At 34.5% G+C, this 26,276-nt stretch overlaps 5 protein-coding genes across 9 annotated transcripts; 2 read left to right on the forward strand and 3 right to left on the reverse strand.

The window, feature by feature from the left end:
• Positions 1-6,556: 6,556 nt before the first annotated feature.
• On the forward strand, positions 6,557-10,105 carry LOC125193100 (beta-casein (DUF760)). The gene is made up of 3 exons (XM_048090836.2): positions 6,557-6,813; positions 7,624-7,901; positions 9,203-10,105. The coding sequence occupies exons 1-3, from the start codon at positions 6,676-6,678 to the stop codon at positions 10,014-10,016; spliced, it is 1,230 nt and encodes a 409-aa protein (XP_047946793.1). The 5' UTR covers positions 6,557-6,675; the 3' UTR covers positions 10,017-10,105.
• A 40-nt stretch (positions 10,106-10,145) lies between these two features.
• LOC125193102 (soluble inorganic pyrophosphatase-like) lies at positions 10,146-11,850 on the reverse strand. Its single transcript, XM_048090840.2, has 9 exons — positions 11,828-11,850; positions 11,404-11,534; positions 11,289-11,317; positions 11,142-11,207; positions 10,961-11,068; positions 10,827-10,892; positions 10,637-10,757; positions 10,479-10,560; positions 10,146-10,377 (listed from the first exon to the last, which is right to left on the reverse strand). Exons 2-9 carry the CDS (start codon positions 11,522-11,524, stop codon positions 10,335-10,337), a joined length of 636 nt encoding a protein of 211 aa, XP_047946797.1. The 5' UTR covers positions 11,525-11,534; positions 11,828-11,850; the 3' UTR covers positions 10,146-10,334.
• A 608-nt stretch (positions 11,851-12,458) lies between these two features.
• LOC125193099 (protein NLP6-like) lies at positions 12,459-16,193 on the reverse strand. 3 transcript variants are annotated; one of them, XM_048090835.2, is made up of 5 exons: positions 15,443-16,193; positions 14,939-15,013; positions 13,931-14,840; positions 12,855-13,841; positions 12,459-12,622 (listed from the first exon to the last, which is right to left on the reverse strand). In XM_048090835.2, the coding sequence occupies exons 1-4, from the start codon at positions 16,067-16,069 to the stop codon at positions 12,871-12,873; spliced, it is 2,583 nt and encodes an 860-aa protein (XP_047946792.2). In that variant the 5' UTR covers positions 16,070-16,193; the 3' UTR covers positions 12,459-12,622; positions 12,855-12,870. The 3 variants fall into 3 exon arrangements, with proteins under 3 accessions (XP_047946792.2, XP_047946791.2, XP_047946790.2); XM_048090834.2 differs by having other exon boundaries at positions 12,459-12,616; positions 13,931-14,843; XM_048090833.2 differs by having other exon boundaries at positions 13,931-14,843.
• Positions 16,194-16,213: 20 nt separating this feature from the next.
• LOC125193101 (beta-1,6-galactosyltransferase GALT31A-like) lies at positions 16,214-19,281 on the forward strand. Of its 3 annotated transcripts, XM_048090839.2 has the most exons (12): positions 16,369-16,496; positions 16,618-16,786; positions 16,974-17,058; positions 17,155-17,216; positions 17,311-17,516; positions 17,583-17,646; positions 17,747-17,822; positions 18,025-18,145; positions 18,230-18,317; positions 18,437-18,562; positions 18,644-18,753; positions 18,838-19,281. In XM_048090839.2, exons 2-12 carry the CDS (start codon positions 16,761-16,763, stop codon positions 18,975-18,977), a joined length of 1,104 nt encoding a protein of 367 aa, XP_047946796.2. In that variant the 5' UTR covers positions 16,369-16,496; positions 16,618-16,760; the 3' UTR covers positions 18,978-19,281. The 3 variants fall into 3 exon arrangements, with proteins under 3 accessions (XP_047946794.2, XP_047946795.2, XP_047946796.2); XM_048090837.2 differs by lacking the exon at positions 16,618-16,786 and having other exon boundaries at positions 16,214-16,496; XM_048090838.2 differs by lacking the exon at positions 16,618-16,786 and having other exon boundaries at positions 16,214-16,496; positions 18,841-19,281.
• A 3,145-nt stretch (positions 19,282-22,426) lies between these two features.
• LOC125196840 (putative lysophospholipase BODYGUARD 1) lies at positions 22,427-25,275 on the reverse strand. Its single transcript, XM_089069897.1, has 4 exons — positions 24,352-25,275; positions 23,946-24,274; positions 23,570-23,769; positions 22,427-23,034 (listed from the first exon to the last, which is right to left on the reverse strand). The coding sequence occupies exons 1-4, from the start codon at positions 24,878-24,880 to the stop codon at positions 22,704-22,706; spliced, it is 1,389 nt and encodes a 462-aa protein (XP_088926023.1). The 5' UTR covers positions 24,881-25,275; the 3' UTR covers positions 22,427-22,703.
• Between the last annotated feature and the right edge of the window lie 1,001 nt (positions 25,276-26,276).

The raw sequence follows: 26,276 nt of genomic DNA on the forward strand, positions 1-26,276 counted from the left end.
TATTTCATCATTTTTCCAATTCTCCAATTTCATCGAATTGATCTGACGCTTCAGCATACGCTAGTTGCCGAGTTACCACCATGCACGTCTGCAGTTTCGAGCGAGCGTAGATCCAACACAGCCGGGGCACTGCTGCAAAACACCATTCCTTCAATGTGTTAGCATTATGTAGGAACAATGAATTGTGCATACAAAACTATCGATGAAACACGTTTGGACCCAATCGTTGCTCATTAGTGAAGTAACCAGTGATAAACCATTCAACATAAACTGCATGCTCTCAGTACATGAACGACCTATGTAATTTAGTAAAGTACCACATTTGGATATGCACCGGTAACTCAACAACTCTTCTTCATGATCTCTTATCGATTTTTGTAATGTTTCCGTACTGCCTCAACGATGGTAATCTCTCACTCGGACGAATCGAAACTAGAACAACTGTTCAGATCCAGAAACAATACAAATAATTGAGGGATTTGGAGTGCATGGGTAATATAAATAAAAGTGTGTATATATAGATTAAATTTAGTGTAACAAATAAAATAAAATTGAAAATTACTTGTTAACACTTAACCTATCAACAAAAATTACAATCATTAAAATGTAAAACTCAAATTAAAATGAGGCAACCACTACAACACCATGTAGTGGTGCCACATCTGCACCACATTTCAATCGCTTGCCCAATCTGACTTGCATAAAATAGGTAATGTCTTTTGGCATGTGCTTAAATTATTTCAAAATACTAATAATCTTATCTATACAACATATATGATGCTAGAATCAAATGAAACAAACTGGGAGTGCTATTTTGGTATAGAAGTTCAGTAGAAAGTAGGGAATTCATTTAAAGAGGAATTAGCTGCGGATTCATTTCACTTGCAAAAAGAAGAGAATCTAAAGGGAAAGTTCAGGGGGGACTCATCATAATTCTATCACTTTCACTCTCAATTTTCATGAAAAACCATAGTCTTTGAATCACTACTTTTGTCAATACATTGAATCTACACGTCCTAATCGCCCTCGCCTTTAACCGTCTTTCCTTCTTTAATTTTGTTTTAAGATACACAGATTTACACCAATTTATGACCTCACTAGAACTTGAAAATATTACTAAAAAGGTTTGTATTTATCTTCGTTGTTTACTCAATAGACTAAGTCAAAATTTTCAGCCACCTTAAATTGACGTGCCATTGAAAAATAAGCATCAAAATTAACAATAAGCCAACTTGTAATTCTTTTTAAATGCTGTAAAATGAAAGAAAAGTCTCTTAAGTTGTACTTCAAGTTCAATCGTGACTCGGGCTATTGAGTATACAATAGTGATAACTATGTTTATATGATACTACTATATTGTAGCATTTTTAGTTTGAACTAAATTGACATAATAATAATATGGTAAAAGTTGAAACTATAACTTAAGAATAAACCTTTAAGCATGAGTTGGATATTGCATTTTGTATACTAGTACTCCCTCCGTCCCTGATTAAGAGTCACACTTTTCCATTTTTGTCCGTCCCCAATTAAGAGTCACACTTCATTTTTACCATAAATAGTAAGTAGGTCTCACATTCCACTAACTCAATTCACTCGCATTTTATTATAAAACCAATATAAAAAAATGTGTCTCGCATTCCACTAACTTTTTCAACCAACTTTTTTTTTCATTTCTTAAAACTCGTGCCCGGTCAAAGTGTGACTCTTAGTCGGGGACGGAGGGAGTAGTATATTTGAACATGATTGGGCCTTAAACTGTTTTTTTTCTAAAAATATTGTAATTTAATTTTCTTTAATCTTGCTGAGCTTGAGATCAGATCTAGCTAGAGCTGTAATTTTTTTCTAAATTGATCATGTGAATTAATAATAACAGAAGATTAAAAAAGATAACTTGGGTATGATTGGAAGTACTTATCAAGCTATTATTAATGTAGGGAAAAAACAGATTAGGTGGGGGAAGAGCAGGTGAAGATGCCTTTAATTTTATAAAACAAAGTAATATATATCATGTGTTACATGTGATAATTTATTAGTTTAATGATGCATCTAGTCATATATCACATGACCCACACTTTTTTGGAAGCTTTTAATTATATTATTATAATATCCTAATAGTTTCTTGGCTTTGTTTTTCTTCAAAGCAATCTTTTTGTTCGTAAATTGCTAATGATGCGACAGAAATTTGAAAACAAGTCAAGAGTTCGTTGTATATATATCATGTATGGGTTACTTAGTCTCTCATAAATGCAATATAATTATTCTGCTGTCGTAAAAGATATTGATATCCTTTTGGATTTGTTGGTGCGTCAATATTTAATAAAATAAATTAATAAATTTTTATATACGGAGAAAATATCTTTCACGAGACTCACAACCAAAATAATGAAGAGGAGTGAGCCTGTTGACTTTTGAGGCTCTTCATTCATGCATGATTCATTAGAATTAAAAGTAGTTTGGTTGGCCATTCTCATTTGCATTGTTATACATTCAAAAATACGTCAGATTACAGGGGAGTAATCAATTGTTAACTCATCATTTAATTGCTAACTACAACTAATTTAAGGCCACATGATTTTTAAAAATGTGTGGTCTACAATTTGCCACGTGTAATTTTCGTTTTTATTAATTAAATCGAATTTCTTTTAAAAAAAAACGCCAAATTAGGGTTTTGGATGAAAATGTCAATATAGTGTTTCGAAAATATCAACATAATGCTTTGAGAATGTCAACACAAATTTAGGATTGACATTATATATGCTTTATATTGACATATTATCTTAGCTGTATTGACATTAGTCTGTGTACGAAAAATATGAAAATTCTAGATTTTTTTTTCAAATTTTGACGTCGGAACATATGCATGTAGTATATCGTTGGAATCCTTATAAAATTATCTTTAATTTGATATATGTTATATGAATTTAAAGTTTTGAGATTTCTTTTAAAAGTTAGTTATAACTAACTTAACATTAATACCCCTATTATTTTTATTGGAATTAATCCTATAGCCTTATTGACGTTTTTTGTTGATCGTATTGATATTTTGTGGTTAATGATCTAGGCCTTTAATTTGAATATCTAATGGCTATTATTGAGTTGTAGTTAGTAATTAAGCATTGAGTTGACAATATAACACTCCCCGTAGATTATATATATTGAATTATTTCATTATACTGTATTTGTTATACAGAAGTTATTATTTGCAAATCAGTTATTTTCATGACAAATGTCATTTGTACTATTACAAATTCAAAAACACACTTCGTTAAAGAATCATATGAACTTCATCCGTCCTAAAAAAATAGAAAAATTTATAAATGATACAAATTTTAATGTGTAATTAGTAAAGTAGGAAGAAGAGATGGAAAATTAAAAGAGAGAGGGAAACTATCAAAATATAGTAAAAGTAATATTAGTAGAATGTGAAGTCTATATTGTTAGTTGTATGTAATTGATTTTGAATTTTTCATATTTAGATTTAGTCTAATTTTAGGGGAAGAAAAAAATGATAAAACTAGTCAATTTTTTTTATAAGATGGATGAAGTATAATGCAAGTTAACAAAGATAGTTATTACATTTTTCGTGCAAATTTATGTATGTGAACAAATATAATTATATTAGGACTGTGATAGTTTTTTTATATAAAACTATTGTTAATTTGATATATAGTCCGTGAAAAATAATTTGGACCAAAACATATTCCACTAACTCATTCCTACTTATATTTTATTATAAAGCTAATACATTAAAAGTAGGACTCACGTCTTACCAACTTTTTCAACTCACTTTCCATTACATTTCTTAAACTCCGTGTCGGGTCAAAGTGTGTTAATATTTGAGGGACGAAGGTAGTATTTCTTTCGTGATACTTTTGGATTGTCAACCGTCAATATAAAATAACATGTGTAATTACAGATAAAAAATTCACATTATTAAATAACATGTGTAATTACAGATAAAAAATTCACATTATTATAACTTTGAATCGACTTCATTACAAATTTTGGATCGACGTTACATCATTATAATTTATAAGTCAAACTGCAGATTTACCATGACAACTCATGAGCAAAAGATGATAAGTACTAATCTTAAGGCCATGTTTAGTAGGGGTGATAATTCATCTAGGGATGGAAATTCATAAACAAAAATCACATAATGGCATGTTTGGTAGGGGTGATAACTTATTTAAGGATGGAAATTCATGAACAAAAATGACTATGTAATACTAATATGTTAATTTTGTATTACAATTATATAAAGAGATATTACATAAACTACATAAACCTATATTACAAAATAGTATAATTGTTGGATTTAGGCTTTATCAACTTTGTTATTTTTGTAAGAGTTTCGCATCTTGGCTATTAAACACCATGTTCATAGGATTATTAGAATTTTTACAAATAAATATCTTAATTCGCCTCTTTCTTTCACTATTTATGAACCCATATCATTTTAAATTTTTAATCATATCCTCATTTAAGAAATAACATTCACGACCCACCAACAAATTTCATAACTATCTAAGCTTTCATTTTTTCATTTCTTATTTTATGTTATTTATTATATATATATATATTAATTAAATTTAATTGCTAATAAAAATCTAAATATAGGAGTAATAATTAAAAACCAAAAAATTGAAAAATACTAACAAGATAATAGACAAAAAAATCCTATAGCAAAATTTTTGTTAAAAATGTTTTGTTGGGCCCTCACCAAAGGTTACACTGGATACACAAAAAGTATGCATTACATTAACCTATACGAAAATTTTAATTTTTCACAATCCAATACAGTCCACCTCAGCCCATTCACTAAATGGGTATAGGATGTGTTGGATCTAGAAAGAAACCTTCTTGTTTCGTTGGTGGACATGGGCCAGGCCCCAAAAATATTGCAAATATATAAATTTAAATACAATATGCCTTTTAGAGTGAGAAATTAGATTGTGTATGCATAATGTATTCATTTTCTTTGTAAGGTTTGAATCATAGAATGATAATCTACAAATTAAGGCCCGTTTGGTTGTAAGGATTATATCTGGAAAAGTAATATGATTTCTTAAATTTTAAATTCCTATGCTTGTTTCAGTTTTTAATCAAATTGGGAAAGTAATTAGAATCCGGGAACAAGGAAAGTTAATATAACTTTCCAGGATTCTGAATCCTAACTTTTCTTAGGTATTCTTTTTCTCAGTTTTAGGATTCTTACGTATTTAAGCAATATAGTATAGTTTTAATAATAATAAAAATAATAATAACAATTACTACAATGTTTAAAATATAATTTAAAATTATAAATCATACTTAATTTCACTATAATAAATACTATAATTAAAATTATCATAATTATATTTATATTTTATAATAATTCATAATAGTAATAATAATTTATTAAATAATTAAAATATAATTATATAATATAAATCTTATAATAAATAATACTACCTCCGTCCCCAAAAATTTGCTACACTTTGACCCGACACGGGTTTTAAGAAATGTAATGGAAAGTGAGTTGAAAAAGTTGGTGGGATGTGAGTCCTACTTTTAAAGTATTAGTTTTATAATAAAATGTGAGTAGGAATGAGTTAGTGAAATATGGGGTCCACTACCAAAAATGGTAAAAGTGAAGTGTATCAAATTTTCAGGGACGGACCGAAATGGTAATATGTATCAATTTTTCAGGGACAGAGGTAGTAACTATTAGTATATTTTATAAATTAATAATTAATCAATAAAGTCATAGTGCAATTTTAATTTATAAAATTTATTTAATTATAATATTCATAAATATTATAATTATAATATAATAATAATTATATTTATTATTATAATAAATGAGTATTATAATACTCCACGTAACTATAATTATAATTATATTATTATATATTACGATGGATAATCCATATTTAAACTATCCATCGTAATAATAAATATAATTATATAATTATTATTATATGTAATTAATAATTTATTTAAAATTTTACCATATTATTCTTTTTTATAAATAAAAAAATAATAAGTAATTTTTTAGTTTGGTGTTTAAATTAAGTATAAATTTAAAATTTTAATATTTTCCAAACAAAGAAAAGTAAAGTTAATAGGAATCATATTCTTGGGATTCATTTTCTCAGGAATTATTATCTTTGCCAACTTTACTTTCCGCAGAGCAAATATGGCCGAAGGGTCAAATTCTGCCATTAAGTAGGATTCATAATTTCATACAGATGATAAAGTCTTCAATGATTCAATAATGACTAATCACGCTTTAATAGGAGTATAGGACTATAAATTTGTAATTTATTAAAATTTTTAATTATTTATGACAAATTTATCAATATAATATTACTAATATATATGTTTATCAAAGTAATTGCTCGTTCGTGATACTTATCAAGTTTTAATAATAATTCAAAGTAAGAACATTCTTGTACATGATGATCAATTTCAACTTTGTTGGCCAACAGTAATAAAATATTAATTTCAAGGTTTTTTATAAAGAAAAATGACTCTATTGTATGCTTCAGTTTCAGCCTTAAAAATTGATTTACTTAGAAATACGAAAAATAAAAAGGATAGTAGTAGTACAAGTCAAGCAAAGAGTTCAAATCCATTGGAAATTGAATTCTCATCTCCCTCACTTTTACTTGGAAGGAGGAGAATTTGCAGATGAGATTGATGATGCAGATTTGTGCCGATGTCCCGTTGGTTCTTCACTCGGCTGGAGGAGGTTGCCGGCAGCCGGAGGTGAAGCACTGCGGCCATTTTTTCGACACCAAATGTTTTCTATCTCCTGGATTCACCAGAGTAAGCTCTCTAAGCATTTTGTTCCATTTGAGTGGCTGCGTATGTTTTCTGATTGTTTAGATGATTATGAAGTTTTTATTTTTCGTTTTTGGTTTGTGAATAGCTGCCTGAAGCTTGGCTTTATTAATTCCCCCAATAAGCTTAGGGCTAATTGTTACATTACTGCGCGGTTTGGGGAGGAACTTGTTGGATTGAGATTACGGCAATTTGATTTCAATTGGTTTGATGCTGACTTTTTTCGTGACTTTTCTAGTTCTAAGCTCTATCAATCTGGTTGTTTTGTTTCTATTATAGCAAGATTTGCTTTAATTTCTCTTTCAGTTAGATTTGAGGGGATAGGGAGAAAACAAATTGACATTGCGTATCAAACTTTTTTCAAACATTCACCATTGCAGTTAAAAGGTTTGAGAAATGTAAGGTGGACAATGATACATAGCAGGACAACTGCAATAGTAGATGTGGAAGAGATTCTGCAATTACACAATCATAGCCTATGTTCATTTAAGACCAACTTCTCAAAGTCTTCTATGCAGTACTGATGATTCTAATCTTATGTATCTTTAACAAATGAAAGACTATGATATCAAACCTGTACTTCAGTTGGTCGCATTAAAAATTGTCTTACACTGTCAAGACTAACATAATACTACTAGATTAGATTTTTGTTGATTATTATGGCACTTCTGATTAGATGTTTAAATATGCAGTTGTATAGCTTCAGGTCTGCAAGAGTATTGTTATATGTATGCATGCTGTTCATCTGTGAAATTTTGAAGGATTTATTTTTTCTGACTGATATTCATGGTTTAGAAAAGCACGTTTTCAAATCAAAAGCTAGAGGTTGGGCCATCGAAGTTGAGAACTAGAAGCTTTATGACGAGAGCCTCTGGTAACTCCAGTGGTGATTTGACTCCAATGGCACCTCTTCAGCTTGAGTCTCCAATTGGCCAGCTTTTGGCTCAAATCCTGCAAACCCATCCTCATCTTCTTGTAGCTACTGCTGAACAGCAGCTTGAAAGTCTTCAGAAAGAGAGAGATGACCAGAAGGAGGAAGCTGCACCATCATCTACAGATCTCTTCCTCTATAAGTAAGTCATCATTTTATATATTCCATTATGTGTATTCAGTTTTTCAGTAAAGCACTTATCACTATCAGTATGGAATTCTACCCAGGCATTAAATTATGTCTGAGGTTTCATATAAGGTTCTGGCTACACTCTACAGGGCATACAGCTTCTCTTTTCCAAAACTAAGCTTTGCTATTTCTTTAGAGAAATTTATAAAATAGCTGTTCTGCTCTAGTTTAATTGTCACTAAGCTGTTCCTCTATAAGTAAGTCATCTTTTTAATATATTCCATTATGTGAATTCAGTTTTTCAGTTAATCACAATCAGTATGGAATTCTACCCAGGCATTAAATTATGTCTGAGGTTTCATATAATGTTTTGGCTGGGTATAAGGCCTCTCTTTTCCGAAACTAGGCTTTGCTATCACTTTCGAGAAACTTATAAAATAGCTGTTCTGCTCTAGTTTTATCTTTCACAGATGTGTTACATGCAGTGTTCTATATTAACGAAGGGTTGCTGTCTTACTACTGCTAATGGGAAGAATTAGCAACTGAAATAATTCTCTTACTTAAAACATTGAAAACATATACTCCTACCATTTAGTTCCACCAGAATTTAGAAGATGGGAATTTCTGATTATAGAAATTCTCTATTTTTTGACACAGATTCTCTATTCCTGAATTACTTCTTTAGTGCTTGTATGGTGAATCTGGTGGCTGCACTATAAAGTGAAGTTATTGCACTACCAAGTGGCCATGATAAGTAATGTTGTCTTTCATGGAAGATACTTTTTAGGTTTTAAGTAAAAATGTTAAAATTCCACACCATAGGTACAATCTTGATGTATTCCTGCCATAGTGGAAAACCTAAATGCTAATGTCATGAAAGTTACTTAGAATTTGAATATTGGTACATATATGTACCGGTTCAACTTGTTTTCCTAGACCCATTGGTGAATTAGATGTTTTATAAATATGACCGTAGCTGGATGAACAATTTATAAAATGTCAAGAGTTGCGCTCCCCGAAAATGCAATTAGCTCAAGTAGATTTTAAAGCCCATATGTCATACATTAAAGTTAGCCTCTAATACAATGGAAATGCAGGAACAAGTGCACTTATGGGTGCTTGTTCTTAAGGATATTGCATACTCATGTGATATATCAGCTGTTTGCTAACACTATCATCCTAATTTGATCTCCTTTCAAGAGTCTTATTCATTTATTAGTTGTTTCAAAGTTACTCTCCAGATTCCACTGCATGGAACTGATTAGTTGATCGATGCTTGTTTGTTGGTTCTGACCAATATTTGTCATAATTCAGAAGAATTGCTGAAGTGAAAGAGAAAGAGAGGAGAAAGACAGTGGAGGAGATTATATATTGCTTGATTGTGCAAAGATTTGTGGAAAATAATATAACAATGATTCCTAAAATATCGACAACATCTGATCCTGCTGAAAGGGTTGACTTTTGGCCAAACCAAGAGCTGAAGCTGGAATCTGTGCACTCTCCCGAGGCTTATGAGATGATTTTAGGCCATCTCTCTCTGGTCCTCGGGGAGCGATCTGTTGGGCCCTTGGATACCATCGTGCAGATTAGTAAAATAAAGCTTGGTAAGCTTTATGCTGCTTCAATCATGTATGGGTATTTCCTTAGAAGAGTTGATGAAAGGTATCAACTCGAAAGATCTATGAACACGCTTCCTGAAGGTTTTGGTGATGAAGAGATAATAACATATCCAGAGCCGATATCAGAAAAGCAACTATGGGATTCTGATTCTTTGATACGGATATATCCTGACGAAGATGGGGGAGGTATAGTGGACTCTAGAAACGAAGAGAAACCGTATAAATTAAGATCATATGTTATGTATTTGGATGCAGAGACGCTTCAGCGATATGCAACCATAAGATCTAAAGAAGCAGTATCTTTGATCGAGAAGCAGACGCAGGCCTTGTTTGGTAGGCCTGAAATTAGAGTCGCGGAAGATGGCGCCTTAGATGCATCTAATGATGAAGTCGTTTCTCTAACATTTTCTGGACTTACAATGCTGGTGTTGGAGGCAGTTGCATTTGGATCATTTTTATGGGACGCAGAAAATTATGTTGAGTCCAAGTATCCATTTATCAATAGCTAGAATGTATTACTTCAGATTCACTCTTTCAGCTTTTGTAAATTCTTTAAACTATACCGTAGCTCGATTTATTGAACTTTTTGCCCACACAACTTGACTTTATTGTAGTGTTGATAACAGAGCTTTCTATCATTAAAGAACATTTATTCTGTATTGATAATGAGCATATTACATAGTATTGCTTAAACTTGGAATGAATTTCCAAACAAAAAATTTATTGAAACAACAGGGAAATTTCAAGAAAGGAAAAAAAGGTACTTATAATTTAGTGAAGGTTTCTTCTTCCACCATCACTAATATTGAGGAACTGTAAATGATTTCTCATTTCCTCAATGACTCCAGGATGTACTCAGCATAAAGGTCCCTGCAATCAACAAACAAGAATTATATATCTTCAAATGTCACCACACTAGATATGTACTATAATGTAAATATTTCTTAAAATTAACAAAATATGGAAGTTACATGGAGTATTTGATGGCATCCTTAGCAGTTGCAGAGGGCAAAAAGGCATCAACTGCAACCTCTTTGTTTTCATTCTTCTTGTCTGTGTTAATACTTGTTAAGGAGGGGACAAATTAGGTGATTAATAAAAGGGTATGCATGAATCATCAAAAGGATACAATCTTCAAAGAAGCGTCGGATTTCCATGAGACGATGAGGCGGGAGTTGGCTGATATCAGTCAAGTGGCGATACTCGGGATCATCAGCACACACAGCAATGATCTTATCATCTTTCTCTCCCTAATTGATCAAACTATTAGCATATTACTCAACCTCAAGTAATCAGCTAATTAATTTGTTTAGACTAACCTGATCAATCATAGGCATCAACCCAATGGCCCTAGCTCGAAGAAAACAGCCGGGCACCACAGTTTCCTGTCAAGATCATAAATATAGTAATTACAGCATGATTTTTTTCAAACTCTTAACCCTAACTACCTTACCTGCATGATCACTAGAACGTCCATTGGGTCGTTGTCCTCGCATAGCGTGCGAGGAATGAAGCCGTAGTTGTGAGGATACACAACAGACGAGTATAGTATACGATCAACCTGATGAATAATATTCACTTGATCATACTGTTTCATTAACACATGACAAAAATTGATACTACTAATGATATACCTTGATCAAACCAGTTTTCTTGTCAAGTTCATATTTCACTTTGCTCCCTTTAGGGATCTCAATCACCTACAACACCCTTTCATCAAATAATCTCCAAAGACAGCATAATAAATCATTGAAACTCTGTAAAAGTGTAAAACAACGTACGACGTTAACAAGTTCAGGTGCTCCAGATCCTGCAAGAATTATTATGCATGAGATATCAGATATTTTCTAAAAATAAAAACAATTGTAGAATTTGATTTGGAATTTAATGAGTTACCAATCTCAAGATCATGCCATGGATGAGCAGCAACAGATCTCCTTGACAAAGACGAGAGGATTCGTTCGTTCAATTTAGGAGTACTGGCCAGTGATGGTTTTGCTGCACTCTTTTCAGCCATTTTTCTTTTTCTGGATATACAAAATCCATTTTGTTTCATTCATTTCCAAATACATGAATGTACATATATAAATAATATTGATATATCTAAAATTATTAGGCTACCATAATTGTGGAAGCTTGTTTATTCTCAAACTTGTTCAAACAGTTAAAAAGCCATCAAATGTTATAGTACTAATATAGTACTCCATTATAAAAATACATTTGTAAATCTAATTAACCTTGGATTGAATGAACAATAACTGAGGAGATAGAACACAATATTAATCCAAAACGAAAATTGAAAAAGAAAGGTTGTAGGTACCTTGATGAAGATAGAAGATGGTGATGAGATTGATAGCATGAGAATGGGAAGGCAGATTTGAAATGTTTACATAGGCAAATGGGAGACGTACGTGGAGAGAGGGGAGCACTAGTAGTTATTATAACCACTCCCCTTTTTCGATCCAACAATGTTATTTTTAGGTTTTGACTCGGTCTTCATCAGGACAACTAGGATATATACACGTGTGCAAACATCTACATTTCTTTATTTTTAAGAATAAAATTAGAAATCCAAATCAAAAACTATTTTTGCAATATAGTAGGCATTATGCTGCCATGTAACGTGCTTAATCTATGGCCGGGTTATTGATTAATTAAAATATTTTCATGTAATTAATAAATAATTAAGAAATCGGTAATGAGGAATTAATTTTCCTCATGAAACTTTGTATTATTTGGGTCTGAATGTGTTTGCATTGTACTATTATTCATTTGTTTGTATTTATTAATTACAGAAACAAAAATATTTAATTTATTTGACAGATTTTTGTGAAATAAATTAAATCAGGAAATATTCGACTTCCTGGTAATTTGGTGAAAAAAATATCCAAAGCAGGAAAAAATGAAAGTCTAATTTGTACCTTCATAAAAAATTAAAATCATGTGAAAGATTGAAATGAAAAGGGAAATTTTTTTAACCAGTATCATTTTTATTATTCATTTACACAACATACATGAAGAGAGATTATTGTAACATAACTACGTAATAAATATGCCTCTTCAAAAAATGAAATATGTGGCGTACTCCATCAAGTGTAAGTAGGGGTTTCTGCACCTGTCCATAAACGTTAACAACTTCAATTAATAATATTAATCAGTGTAAAGCGAACCACCTGCATTTCATAGCTACTTTTAAGAATCAAATCAGAATTGTGAACAAAATTTATAGTTGTGTAAATTACTGAGTAAAACATCTGAAATTTGTCCAATAAAATTACTGACTAAAAAAACTTGTAAGATGTGACTATGTATTAGATGCAGGTATAGAGTATGAACTAGTTACTAACCGCAGCTTCTTTGAGGTTAAGCCGGTTGGTCTATCCGTTGAAGAGAGATTCTGACAGTGCCGAAAGATGCCATCCTAGTCATGTAGTTGGTCAGAGCTGCATCTCCATCCACTGCAACTTCGTTGCCACATTCATCGGGATACTTGACAACAAAACTTGCAGTTTCTATTGTTAACATCTTACTCATTTCATCCTTCAACTTCATTATTCCTGATGAAGCAGTGAACTTAAACTTTATAATATCACCTCCATAAGTAGCTTTCACAATCGCTATGCATTCGTTGCTGGTTGATGTTTGAGGTACAATGGGCTGAATGGAGAGCCTTATTGTAGTTTTCTTTAGTGCCTTTGCTGTATTGATACAATTCTGCAAGGCTTTATCACTATCCAGAGAAATAGGACTGTTGTTCTCATCAGTGTACTTGATATCGAAACTGCCATCATTCAATTTTAACATATTTATCATTTCATTCTTCAGTTCTAATATTCCGGCTGAAAGAGGGAGCTCAAACTTTATCAGATCATCTTTATACGATGCCTTCACTGTCATTTTGATAGACATGATGGAAAGCCTGATCTTATTTAGACCCGATGATGTGAAACCACTCACACACTCCAACAATTTTGCATCGGTATCAAGTACGACCCAAATTTTGTCTTCACGTTGATACTTGAGTTCAAAAGTTGCAGCATCTAATTTTAACATTTCCACAACTTCATCTTTCAGTTTCGTTATTCCAGAGTCTGCGGGAACTTTGAACATTATAGTATCACCTTCAAAGTCTGCCTTCACTGTCATGATGCATCCTAGGTTTTCCATATATGGTGAAAGAGAAGAATGAGAAGAGTGACCCTCATCGGGAGGACTCACACGACACTGCTGGATAGTTTCTACAATATGTTTCTCTGCAGAACAGCCAACTCTACTTCTCTTCCTGCCATTTATGCCAGATGCAGCTTTCATGTTATTTGAGATGGATCTCTTAGCTACAGATATGACACTGTTACGTTAGAATCAGACAGCAGGCAGTCCACAGAATAATTATGGAAAACATTCAAAATAAAAGTGAACTTACAATTAAGGTTATCTTGAAACTTTATTACTCTATTCTCAGATAGGTTTTGAGGAGCCTTTGTGCTTACTACCTCTCCCAAGCTTAATTTCCTCATAGAACCAATGCGGGCCCGAAAAATCAGTTGTGGATTTAGTTCATCCCTAGTGTTATTTGGGGTAGTATCATGTGATGGTACCGCCTTTTCGTTATGGCAGCATTTGGAAACAAGAGATGAACTAGCAGTGTTTTCCCCTATTCTAACAGTTTCTGGTCTACAACTGTTAGCTCTATTATCAATAGGCAATGGCACGGCTGGGGTTCGTTGAGCTTTATTTGCTTGGTTCTCTAAGCTTTCACTTGCATGCATAGTTTTACTCATTACAAACGAATCGAGGGGATCATCCTCAGAAGTCTGAAGAACTTCAACATGTACATCCTGTCCTGTTCTAAGCTTGAAGGTTTTAAATTCCTGCTTCATTGTGTCTAAAAGTGAAGTCAGAAAAATCCGGGGTTGCTGATAAATTGTCTGGTTTGGAGGCAGGAACAACTCTATTATATATTGAAGATTTCTAGGGTAGGTGCTTTGCAAGCAAATAGCGAACCCACCCGTAAAACCAACCTTTCGTGCACTGAGTGCTAAAGCATAATCAACTAGGCTTAACTTGGTTACATCTCTGCAGAAGCAAGCACCAGATGACAATGCCTTCCACACAATGCCCTGACCCTTTCTCAAATGGAACCAGTTGCAGTCTCTTTGAAACGAAGAAAACCTAGTGACCGATTCCATTTTGGCCGTGGAAATGAAGCTTTCTTCATTGGCTCCACCCCTGATGGCAACCCAAGTCTGAGCAAAAGGTAATTTGTATGCTTTACATAGCACGTCCAAGACATTCTGTATCTCATCGACAGCAAGTTTATATTGTCCGGGACCCTGCTATTAAAAGTTTTCGGAGCTAAGATTTGGCACGAGAATTAAAATTAGAGCATGAAGATGAAAATGCAGCAAAGCAAACAGAGAATGGTCTTAACATTTTCAAGTTGATTGTATGTTAGTTGATTTGTGTCAAATGGCCAGAATGCATCAGAGCACCTCAATCCAACCTCCTGCAAAAAAGAAATGGAAACAAAATCAACATACAGAAAGCAATGAATCACCATCTCTTCTCGACGCTCAACAAATATGCAATAAATTTACTCTTTCCACCGAATTCATCTAATAAACTTGACAAGAGATTCACATATAAAGGGAAGCAATTCAAGCAAAAGTGAACTCATTCTTCAAAGAAGCCTACACAAACATTATATCAGAAGAAAATAAATGCAGCTTTCCTTGCAAATTTGGAGATCAAAATTGAACCTCATCACTTTCCAATTCAAGCTTGATCTCAATCCTTATGCAATTTAAGCTAAACCCCTATATTTCACAGGAGTTTCCATAATTGCAGAAGGAGAAAAAACACTTGAATTTGTTAAATTGAACAGCCAAAACACAGAAACGAATCAAATAACCAAAACAGAGCAGCAAAATAAGACCTTGAGTGAAGCTGAGACTTTATCGATCACATTGGCGAAGTAAAAGCTTCCATCCATTATCGTCAAAATCTCAACAACTCCGATACAGAAATTCCAATCAGGCTCAAACACCGGCAAACACAAATACCCACGGATTCCGGCAGCCATGGCCAAATCCTTCAGCTCGAACTCCTCCTCAGAGTAACATCTCAAATCGGGGCAAAATTCCGGAAACCTCCGGCGGAAAACCCTACCCGGAGGGCCGCAGCGATCTCCACGGACATTGTATCTGTGATCGGAGCAACGCTTACGGAATAAACAAATCCCCTTCCGCAGACCTCTAAGGGCGAAAGGCAAGTCGGATGAATGGAGAAGCTCTTGCTGGTCTTGGGAAATGGTGGGCGACCAGAACTGAACGAGGGAGGGGAAGCAGATGAAGTCGAAGAGCTCCAGCGCCGCTTTGATTTTGATTTTGGTGATTGAGTTGGAGAAATTGGAGGTGGGCTTCGTGAATTCGGATTCTTGACGATCATCGGAGAAAACATGCCAATCGGTGATGGAGCTGTGGGAAGAAGAGGAGAGTGGGTTTGGTGCCATCAAATTCGTGAAGTCGGGTAGGGAGAGAGACTGAGTTTGGAGGTCCTCCATCTCCAAAGAGTGATGAGGAATTTTGAAATTTGGTTGGTGAAAAGGCAAAGAGAAGAACTTTTAGCTAAAGCAATATATATTTTTTGTTTAGTACTCATTTCCTCAAATGTAACCAATTGATGGATGGTTGGTGATGCCATTTCTTTACCAACAAGTGTCCTTTTCTTCTATACTCTTTTTGTTCTCTTTTTGCTCGAGAGGAGTTTCTATAATTGCACATATATCGTCATTTCAAAGTCGATTTCGAGCTTCTCTTGAGGGTTTTAGGTCTCCCATTTTTTTCCCCTTTACTGACCTTTTTTGGGGTAATGGGGTTGATGGTGGTGGGAAGCAGGGCGCCGCCTCCGCACAAGGCTGGCATTGGTGGAAGATGGGCTTGTTTGTTGTGCCTCGCCAGCTTTTGCTTGGGAGTTGCAGTCGTCAACAGGTGCTTCTCTTTTTGCCAAATTTTTCCATTTTTAACTTGAAATTTTAATCTCCATTTTTGTGCTTTACTTGGTTCGTGGAACTAACCTTGATCCCATCCTCTTTGTAAAATTGTGGCCAAGTTCTTGATTTGAAAATTTTAGCTCAAATTCCAATGTAAAGAATGTATGCTAGCTAGTTTCTGATGGAGTTTGGAGGAATCATCAATTAAGATAGCAAATTGAGGAAGAAATATTTTTTTGAGGCATTGCAATAAGCTGGAAGGATGAGACCTAATTGGTGGATTTTGAGGTTATTGCATGATTCCCCAATTGATAATGTCTGTTTTCTTTTCATTTATTCTGGTGGGGTACATTGAATAACTCTGCTTCTCAGATGAAAGGGTCCTACTGTAAAGTCCATTGGCTTTGCATTGTGGAGTAGTATGTTTATTTTTATAAGTTGAACAAGCTAAACAAGGCCTTTTCATTTGTTTTAGGTTGTGGATTGTACCTGATTTAGTTGATCTGGACAAAAGTGCTGGGAAATTTGGTACTCATCTTGCTACTATGGATTGGAAAAAGGCAAGTTATAATGATACCTACAGCTTGCTAACTAGTTTTATGTTTGTTCTGTTAAATTGACAATTGAGCAAGTTAAAACTCTCTCATTGTCTGTAGTTGGATGCATCTATGGCTGGGGATATGCTTTCTCATGTTTCAAAAACTCACGATATGCTCGTGTAAGTCTTAAAGATAAACTAAAAGAGCAGTGTTTCATAATATTTGGCACTTGAGTTATCGTCTTATGCTGTCTTTGTCGCTCTATGCCTTCAGGACATTAAACAAAACCATATCTTCACTAGAAATTAAACTTGCCACAGCAAGAGCTGCAAAGGCGGCTAAGGCTGACAAAAGAGGTGCAGCACCAGAAGCCAAATCATCAAATGACAGCTCGAAGAAAATCTTTGTTATGGGAATTATTACTGCATTCAGCAGCAGAAAGCGAAGGGATTCAATAAGGCAAACATGGATGCCTCAAGGTTCTACGCTCTCTAAACTGTAAATGCAGACACTCTTTTGATTCAATTACTAATGTGTTTTTCCAGGTGATGGTCTGAAGAAACTTGATAAAGAGAAAGGCATAGTCATAAGATTTGTGATAGGGCACAGGTAAAATGTCCTTGAACTAGGATTTCTACACTATCTTTTTTCTAGCTCACTATACATAGTTTTTGTTGCGTCGCTAATGTGTAAATTTCATGTTGGTCAGTGCAATGCCCGGTGGTAGTGTTTTGGATAGGGCTATTGATGCCGAAGAAGCACAGCACAAGGACTTCTTGAGACTGGTATTCTAAGCCTTCTGCGAATGTTATAGTAATGTCAAGAATTCCCTTTCATATGTTTGGTCCAATAAATTCCATCAACTCTTTAATGAGACGAAGGGAACACTAAATTGGGAAAAGAAGCCAAGAAAATTTTCGAACTACTGGCTCCTTGTGCTACCTGCTTTACACGGTTACAGTTTGATCTGTGTTCATCTTGTCGCAGAATCATGAAGAAGGGTACCACGAACTGTCCTCAAAAACACAAAATTACTTTTCGACAGCTGTGGCCATGTGGAATGCTGACTTCTACGTTAAAGTCGATGATGATGTCCATGTGAATCTTGGTCAGTGTATCATGCTCCTGTCTGAGATATTAGAACAAATATGGACATTTGATGTTTATTACCTTCGTTTATTTATATTTTCAGGCGTTTTAAGTTCATTGTTGTCTCGCCATCAATCAAAAGCTCGTACATACATTGGTTGCATGAAGTCTGGTCCTGTTCTTGCACAGAAGTAAGTGTGCTGAAGATTTTGACTAAATTTTTGTTATTCCAATACTGGTAGAAACTTAATTCAATCCAATAGATTCTATATCTTGAAGCATTTTTACTAATCCCACCGAATATTTACAGAGGAGTAAAATACCACGAACCAGAACACTGGAAATTTGGCGAAGAAGGAAACAAATATTTTAGACACGCAACAGGGCAAATTTATGCGATCTCCAAAGATCTGGCTACCTACATATCTATTAACCGGTACAACTGATTATCTTATAGTAGAACTGAATAAGCACATTGAAGAACCTCATTTTGGTGAAGAACATGTATGTCTTGCAGATGCTTACTTCACAGATATGCAAATGAAGATGTGTCTCTTGGGTCTTGGCTTATTGGTTTGGATGTCGAGCACATTGATGATCGGAGCCTGTGCTGTGGGACACCCCCTGGTATGAGTATGACTGTTGCTATGCTCACATTATTGACTGACCTCTGATTTTCAACAACATCCACATATGTATATGTTTATGAAGCAGATTGTGAGATGAAGACTCAGGATGGAAACCCTTGTGCTGCATCATTTGATTGGAGCTGCAGTGGAATATGCAACTCATCTGAAAGAATGGAACAAGTTCATCGGTGTTGCGGTGAGGCAGCAGTTTTGAGGTTTTGACGAGGTTGCCTCACCTTTGTCGTTACAAACAGCGGGCCGGTGCTTTTGTTTCTGCATTCTGGGTTTTTTTGTTCATTCACTAATCACTAACCATGTGCATGTGTTGTTTATGCTTTGGTGGTTAGTCTGTTTTAGTTGTAGAGTTAACTTATGTATTTATTTAATTAATCAAGTGATGCCACGGCCACCCTCTCTTGTAGTTGGGAGTAAATTTTCCAATTCCGGTGTATTTGTATTTTGTCCTGTAAGGCTGTAAGTGTAACTATAAAATATTACTAGTACTATAATTTAACTTTTTAACCAATCTTACCACTTGTTTATATAGAAGTCGCAATGTTAATAACGGACAGATATGGATTGGGTCTGAGTAGATCCAAACGGGCTTAACCCAACCCATACGGAATTATATACTCCATTCGGCTCAGCCAAAAACCATATAAATATGCCTTTTACATTTAATCATCAGTGTACTCCTTCTATTGGTCTGATTGTAGTTTCAAAATTTTCTGAAGTTACCCGGCAATTTTGGCCCAAATCAAGAAAAACCAGATAAAAATATGCGAAAATCACCCAACAAATTGGCAATTTTGAAGTAGAGCCGTCAATACCTTTGTTGGATCGGTTACTGTATTTGAACCCAAAGTGTCTACTCCCATTGAGATATCCATCTCCTTAATAAGGTTCCAAAGATCAGAGATAATAAGCTTGGAGAGAGATCCGATAATGCCAATACGCCCTATGTCCTCTAAAACACTAAAATTAATAAAATAGGAGAAGGAAAAATTTAATCACATAGAAATGTTAGTGAAACCCACGACTAGGTGACAAAATCGTGCGTGTTGTGTCGTTATCGTGTCGACACGATAACAACAAACACGAACATGACCCGTTAAAAAAACTCTAAGCACGAACGCGAACACGACCCACTACCCTCAGACACGAACACGATACAAACCCATTAACGACATGAAACACTTCGGGTCAACACAACACGATAACAACACATATATGACACGACACAATAACGACATTATAATAATAATATTATAATATATAAATATTATTTATAATATTAAATTTTAAATTTAAATTTTAAAATTTTAAATATTTAAAATAAATAAAATAATAATAATATTTTAATATATTAATATTATTTCTTAACATGTAACACGAACACGACACGGAGTTTTCGTGTCGTTATCGTGTCGACATGATAAGGACACGAACCCAGTAAGCTTTGACACTTACCCATTAATTTTGTGCGGGTTTGTATCGTGTTATCGTGTCGTGCCAAAAATTGACAGCCCTACCTACAACAATAGTAGTGTAATGTACGTGGGTGAAATTTTTTCTAAAATAGGAAGTACATTAATTTTGATGGATGGACACATCAAAATGAGATTTTTTTTGGAGATAAATAAAGTACTCACTCAATCTCAAGCTACTTGCCACATATTTCATTTTGGATTATCTCAAATTTAGTTGCTATAATTTTTCTTTTGTGGAAAACCTTTTATCTCTATCTTTCTCTTTTATTTTATTCTCTTTTTTATTAAATTTAAACATCAATTTTTGAAATGTCGTACCAATAAAAAATGTGTCAAATAGTTTGGAATGGAGGGATTACTTGTCCTGCCAAAGGCATTGACATCTCGATCATATATGTGTTAGCTATTGAGTATAAGTAGAATTGCCAACAAACACCATTAGAGTCATATCCATACGATGACAAAATTAGGCCAATGACCGTTTGTTATGTGTGATAAAATTGATTGATGATGCTACTTGATTATCTTATTTATTTTCAGATATTTAATCTTATATTTTATCAATCTATACTATAAACCAAAGTACACATCATTTACTGTTTGTTACAAAATCAATATACATGCACTAACATTTGCATGTATGTTGATCAATTCAGCAATTTCAGGTCTGGATTTGTGGGTTTAAACCCCAACCCACCCATTTAATTAGAGTACAAATATTGATTATTTAAAAAAGAAGGAGAAGAAAAGATTGATAATATGGTGAGGAGTAATGATGGGGGATATAGTAATAGTGTAGGTGGGGACAGGACAGCTGAAAACGGATGAGCGGCTGTTTGATAAATTCATAATTCGTGTATTAATTGGTAGAGCTCATGTGAGGGAGAGGCTCACATGTAATGTGAGATTATTGCCCTGCATTTAACTTCCCATAAATATTTATTGCTTCTAATATGGCCACAGTGTGGTGGCAGCTACATCTTTTATCACTAAACAATACACTACCTGACTAAGTCAAACCCTCCCATTAATCACTACACACAATTAATCACCTATGGGCTATGAGTATGTACGTACACAGTAAATTTTATAGTAAAAAAAAAAATACTGAAATCGCCTTAGTAATGCATAAAGTCATTGCATTGATTAAAATATATGTGCAATCAAAAAAGAAATGAAATTTTGATCGACGTCATTATTCTACAAATTACTTAAAAATCAAAGCTCGATTGGTTCATTTTGTTACACATTCATATAAATAAATAAAATAACAAACCGAAATTTGATTTTAATGTAATTTATAAATTTAACAATGTCAATGACAATTTTTGACGTATTAAAATCATACTAAATGTTAAAGCAGAATAAATAACATAAAATATGGACTAAATGAGAGTGATAGTTACATAATTTATGTACCAAACATTTAGAATAAAATGTAAGAAGTCTTGAATCATGAAGATCTATGATTGATTCATCACCTTGTTGTATAATTCATGGTCATGGAGCATATGAATTCATTGCGGATCATTTATATATTTGCATGTATCATGGAGCATGCATTAATTCATTGTGGATCGTTTATGAATTTGCTTTGGAGCATGCATGAATTCTCTAGAATTTGTATCAATTCAAAGAATCAAAAATCGTGTCATCCTTGGGATTTGAACTCAGAATCATGAATTCATTCAATAAGGGGATGATACACCATAGATCTTCATAAACTAAGGACTGGTGACACTATTCATATATATGATTTATAGTTTAATTATGATTTATAGAATAACTTATTCTTATATATATATGTGTGAATGTACTCTAACTATCAGTCTCATATAAATATGATCAATCCTTTTCAACACAAGTTATAATAAATGTTTTTGATAAGTGTGTATGGAAAAAAACACATTTGTTCTAGGAGAATTGTATTTAAATAAGTCGGTAATAGTACTAGTTTTTATATACTAGTATAAGTTGATATAATGCGGATAAAATGAAAAGAATGCATATTTATATAACAGAGTAAAATGACAAAATAAAGCTTGTTACTTCACTTATGTCATGGTTGTGCCACTTTAACCATAAAAAGTGATCCTGATTTAATTTGTATGAAAAAGAAAATGGAAGCCACATGAATTCATGGTTTAATATACAAAAAAATGTGGAAACGAAGGCGCCACAGAAATCAAATAAATAGCTTAGAATAGTAGTGGAACTCTCTGTGTGTGTTTTGGTCATCCACACAATAAATCCTCAAATACTAATCGGTGATACAAAGCTAATAAAACATCACCATACAGAAGAAACAAAGGATCAGAAAACTTAACAATGACCCTAATTCTCAATCTAAAAATACACATGTTTCTTTCCCTTGGTCGTTTCCAGCTACTCAATTCACATGGTCCAAAGATGTGCTTTTTTTCTTCATCTTTTTCCAAATAATAAAATTTGAAGTGGCCTAACTGAGGCCACTTGCGTTCTTCCAAATCTCCTCAAGCTCTCGAGCAAACGCCTTCTGCCTTCCGACAACTATGGTAAGATGATCTTTGTTTTCGACGACTTTAAGTTGCGCTTGAGGGATCCTCGATTGCATGTCGTAGCTACACTCTATCGGGATCAACTCATCATCCTTGCCATGAAAAATGGTGATGTTGCACTTGACTCTATTCTTCACCTCTTCCAAGTATCCCTCCAATTTCCCAGCACTTCCACAGATGATGTTGTGTAGTGTATGCCATGCTGCGTTGTGTGTGTGTGTGAAAAATCCCTCTATCAAGTATGTCCTCATCCTGTCAATTTTCACCATCAATACATTTGTTTTAAATTTAGGTATAAATAAAATTCTATTCAATTTCCCCCCATATGAGTAAATAGACTAGGAATAATATAACAACCATGGTGAGGTGTTCCAATAGTAGATATAGTAGGTAAACAATTTATTACAAACCTAAAGAGAGAGAGGGAGAGAGGTTTGTTGCTTGAATATAAATGGCGAAAGAATGAATGCATTATTAGATTCTTAGCCAAGTCCCCCAACTATACATGAGAAATTAAATTCAAACCCACAAGATAAAGAAGTTGGTTGTTTCTTTACCAATATTTATTTTTGAACAGTTGCAATCGTCCGTGTCTTGATGTACTACTACTAAAAGTCACAAGTAGCTAGGGGGTTTACTTGTGAAGGACAAAATAGGACCCCCATGGTATTCTAAATCAAACTAGGTAAACCCCATAATTCCTAAATTATTGGTGTTAAATAGCTGGTCCTATATTCATAGATTTGGGAATAATATGAATGTGATGTAAATAAAAAAATAGGCAAACCTGTTTCTAGTGAGAAGTTTGGTAAGAAACTCCAATAAACGATGGTTCTTGCTAAGGACAAGGCACGCCGTGCGGCTAATATGCTCGTACCAACACCCTATCGACGCCCCAAACGCAATCACCGGCCACACTCTCCTCGGCGCGATCCTCCTCATCGTGTATTGCGCCGGCGCCTCCCCCTTTGGCGCAGGGAAATACGGCTGCCACCATTTTTCAAATTTTCAATTTTTTCATTGGCAAAAATAACGAACTTTAAAGACCGCAACACCTTTATCCCCAAGCATTAACCACTATACTACTCAGTCAACTCACGCACACAAATTTTTTATTTCTACATATAGATCAATTGTATGTTACTATATGTAAAAAAATTTACCGGCGCGAGCAATGTCAAGGACTTGAGCAGAGACGGGTGCTTGACCGCGAGGGCGAGAGCGAGGATGCAACCTAGGGAATGTGCCACAATGTGGAATGACTTGACCTTGTACGGCTCAAGAACAGATCTCTCAATCATCTCCAAATGCTCCCTCAATGTGTAGAGAGAGTCGTTCGGTTTAGGGCTTCTCCCAAACCCTAGCAGATCCACCGCAAGAAATCTATACTTTGTCTTTGCAGATTTTGAGAAATTGGGATACAATGTCTCACTCCAAAACGCAGAAGATGAGATGAAGCCATGGATGAACAACACATCCTCGTACACATCATCTGATCAACACAACATTTTAGTCACAATTGTACAACATAATTCGTAAACTAATTAAATTAAAATTTAAAAAATTCACCTTTAGCTCCGTCTGCTTTGACATAGAGTGTTTCTTTAGAGGAAGATGTCCACGCGGTGCAGCTTTCGCAGTCGCAATCGGACCACCTCGGTGCAGGGAGGATCCGGTGCTTCCCGATCCTCCCTTGCAGCATTTCTACAATGGTCGGATTCACGGTGAATGTGGGGCGGCGGGGGGCGGAGGAGTGTCTGATTTTGGATTTGCAGACCTCGGAGACGAAATAGGGGCGCGTGTAGAGAGTGTCGGAGATTTCGTCGAGCTGCAATCTGCTGCAGCTCACCCTCACGATCTTCTTCGACTCCCCTTCTTCCGAAACCAAGATCTTGCCGCTGCTGGTGATGGCCTCCTTCGCCGAAGAGCAGTAGCAAGGCTTCCACTCTGCCTCAATCAGAAAATCCGCAATTTTAAATGCGTAACATAAGAGGAAGTCCACCATGTCGAGAACGATGAACACGAGCATACTAACGACGTCGTTTAGTAATCTCCCTCCCATTCTTGAAATTGAGACAATGTGATCCTTAACCGCCATTATTTTTATCTCTCTCTCTCTCTCAAAACACTAGAAAATGGAAGGAAATGGGAGAGATTAAGAGTGGTAAAGTGAAAAAGTAGGTGGCTAGATTGAGAAATGTATGGAAGGCTGGGGGGTTCTTGAGAGGGGCCCCATGTAATTAAGCACTATGATATTTTGAGAGCCTCATAGTTCCATATATGGGAAAGAGCAAATCTGGGAAATGGAGTTGAGGAAGGTTTCAGTGAGTTTGCAAGGCTTCTTCTAAGGGAGAAAAAGAAGCCTTGTAATAGAATGGTAGATGTGGTAGAGAGTGGTCTTGTTTTCAGAGAAATGGTTGTGTATTTGAGAGAGAGGGAGAGGGAAAGATGAGGGAGAAAAAGAGGGGGAAATAATGAGAAATTATGAAACGCGTACACAGGTAACAGATGAGTGAATTCATTGTTTCATTAAAATCAATCCGCTGTCTGGCAAGGAGCAATATAGGGTTGGTGGTGGTTGAACCTCCTGCACTTACATATACTAATATTATATTTAAAATCAATCTGTGATCGTGTTGACTCGAATCCCGACTTATCGATTGGAAAGAAAGCTCGATTCGAACCCTAACTTATTAGTAAGAAAGAAGAAAACGTCTTACCAACTAAACTGCATAGTCAACAAAATTTTTTCCTCGACTCACATCTTTACAAATGTACTTCCCCCCGTTCTGCGATATCCTGTCCCATTTTGACTCGGTGCTTAGCGAAAATGAGGGTCTCACTTTTGTAAATTGGTGTATAATGGAATGTGAGTGTAATGATTTTGTAGTAAAATATAAATTGCAATTGTCTAAAATTAAGAAAACGTAAGTATGACTTTTAATTGCGAATGTAGTACTAGTAAGTATTACTATATTGGAGACGAATAAAGTAATTAATATGGTGGTACGGTCGTCTATAAATGGACACATGTTAAAATTAAGACATGATCAACAACATCCAATTAAGTTTTCTTGAATATTTGGAAACAATTTTTTAACACATGCATGCTTATCATTACGATAAGTTAAATTAAGACAAACACCACGATGCTAATCAATTAGATATTTCTTAGATTTCTACGTCTTTTCTTTTCGATTTTATGATTTAATTGGATGGTGGTGTAGGCCTAACCATAATTAATGAGGTGTAGAAAAAATTTCATAAAGAGGGAAGATGCCATGTAAACCACTTTCATTTATTGCATGACTGAATTTCTGAGCCACATGACTCTCCCATTACCACTTGAAATGCCAACCTCAAATACTACTGTCGAGATATTATAATATAAATATTGACACATACATGTATATGAGATTTCAGTTTCACCCATTCAAATTTAAAGGTAATTTATTAAGCTGTATAACGCCCAATTATTTTCTATGTAAATTGCA

The sequence above is a fragment of the Salvia hispanica genome, chromosome 4, assembly GCF_029641045.1.
Source record: "Salvia hispanica isolate PSC_SH4W2 chromosome 4, Shi_PSC_v1, whole genome shotgun sequence".
NCBI classification, from domain to species: Eukaryota; Viridiplantae; Streptophyta; class Magnoliopsida; order Lamiales; family Lamiaceae; genus Salvia; species Salvia hispanica.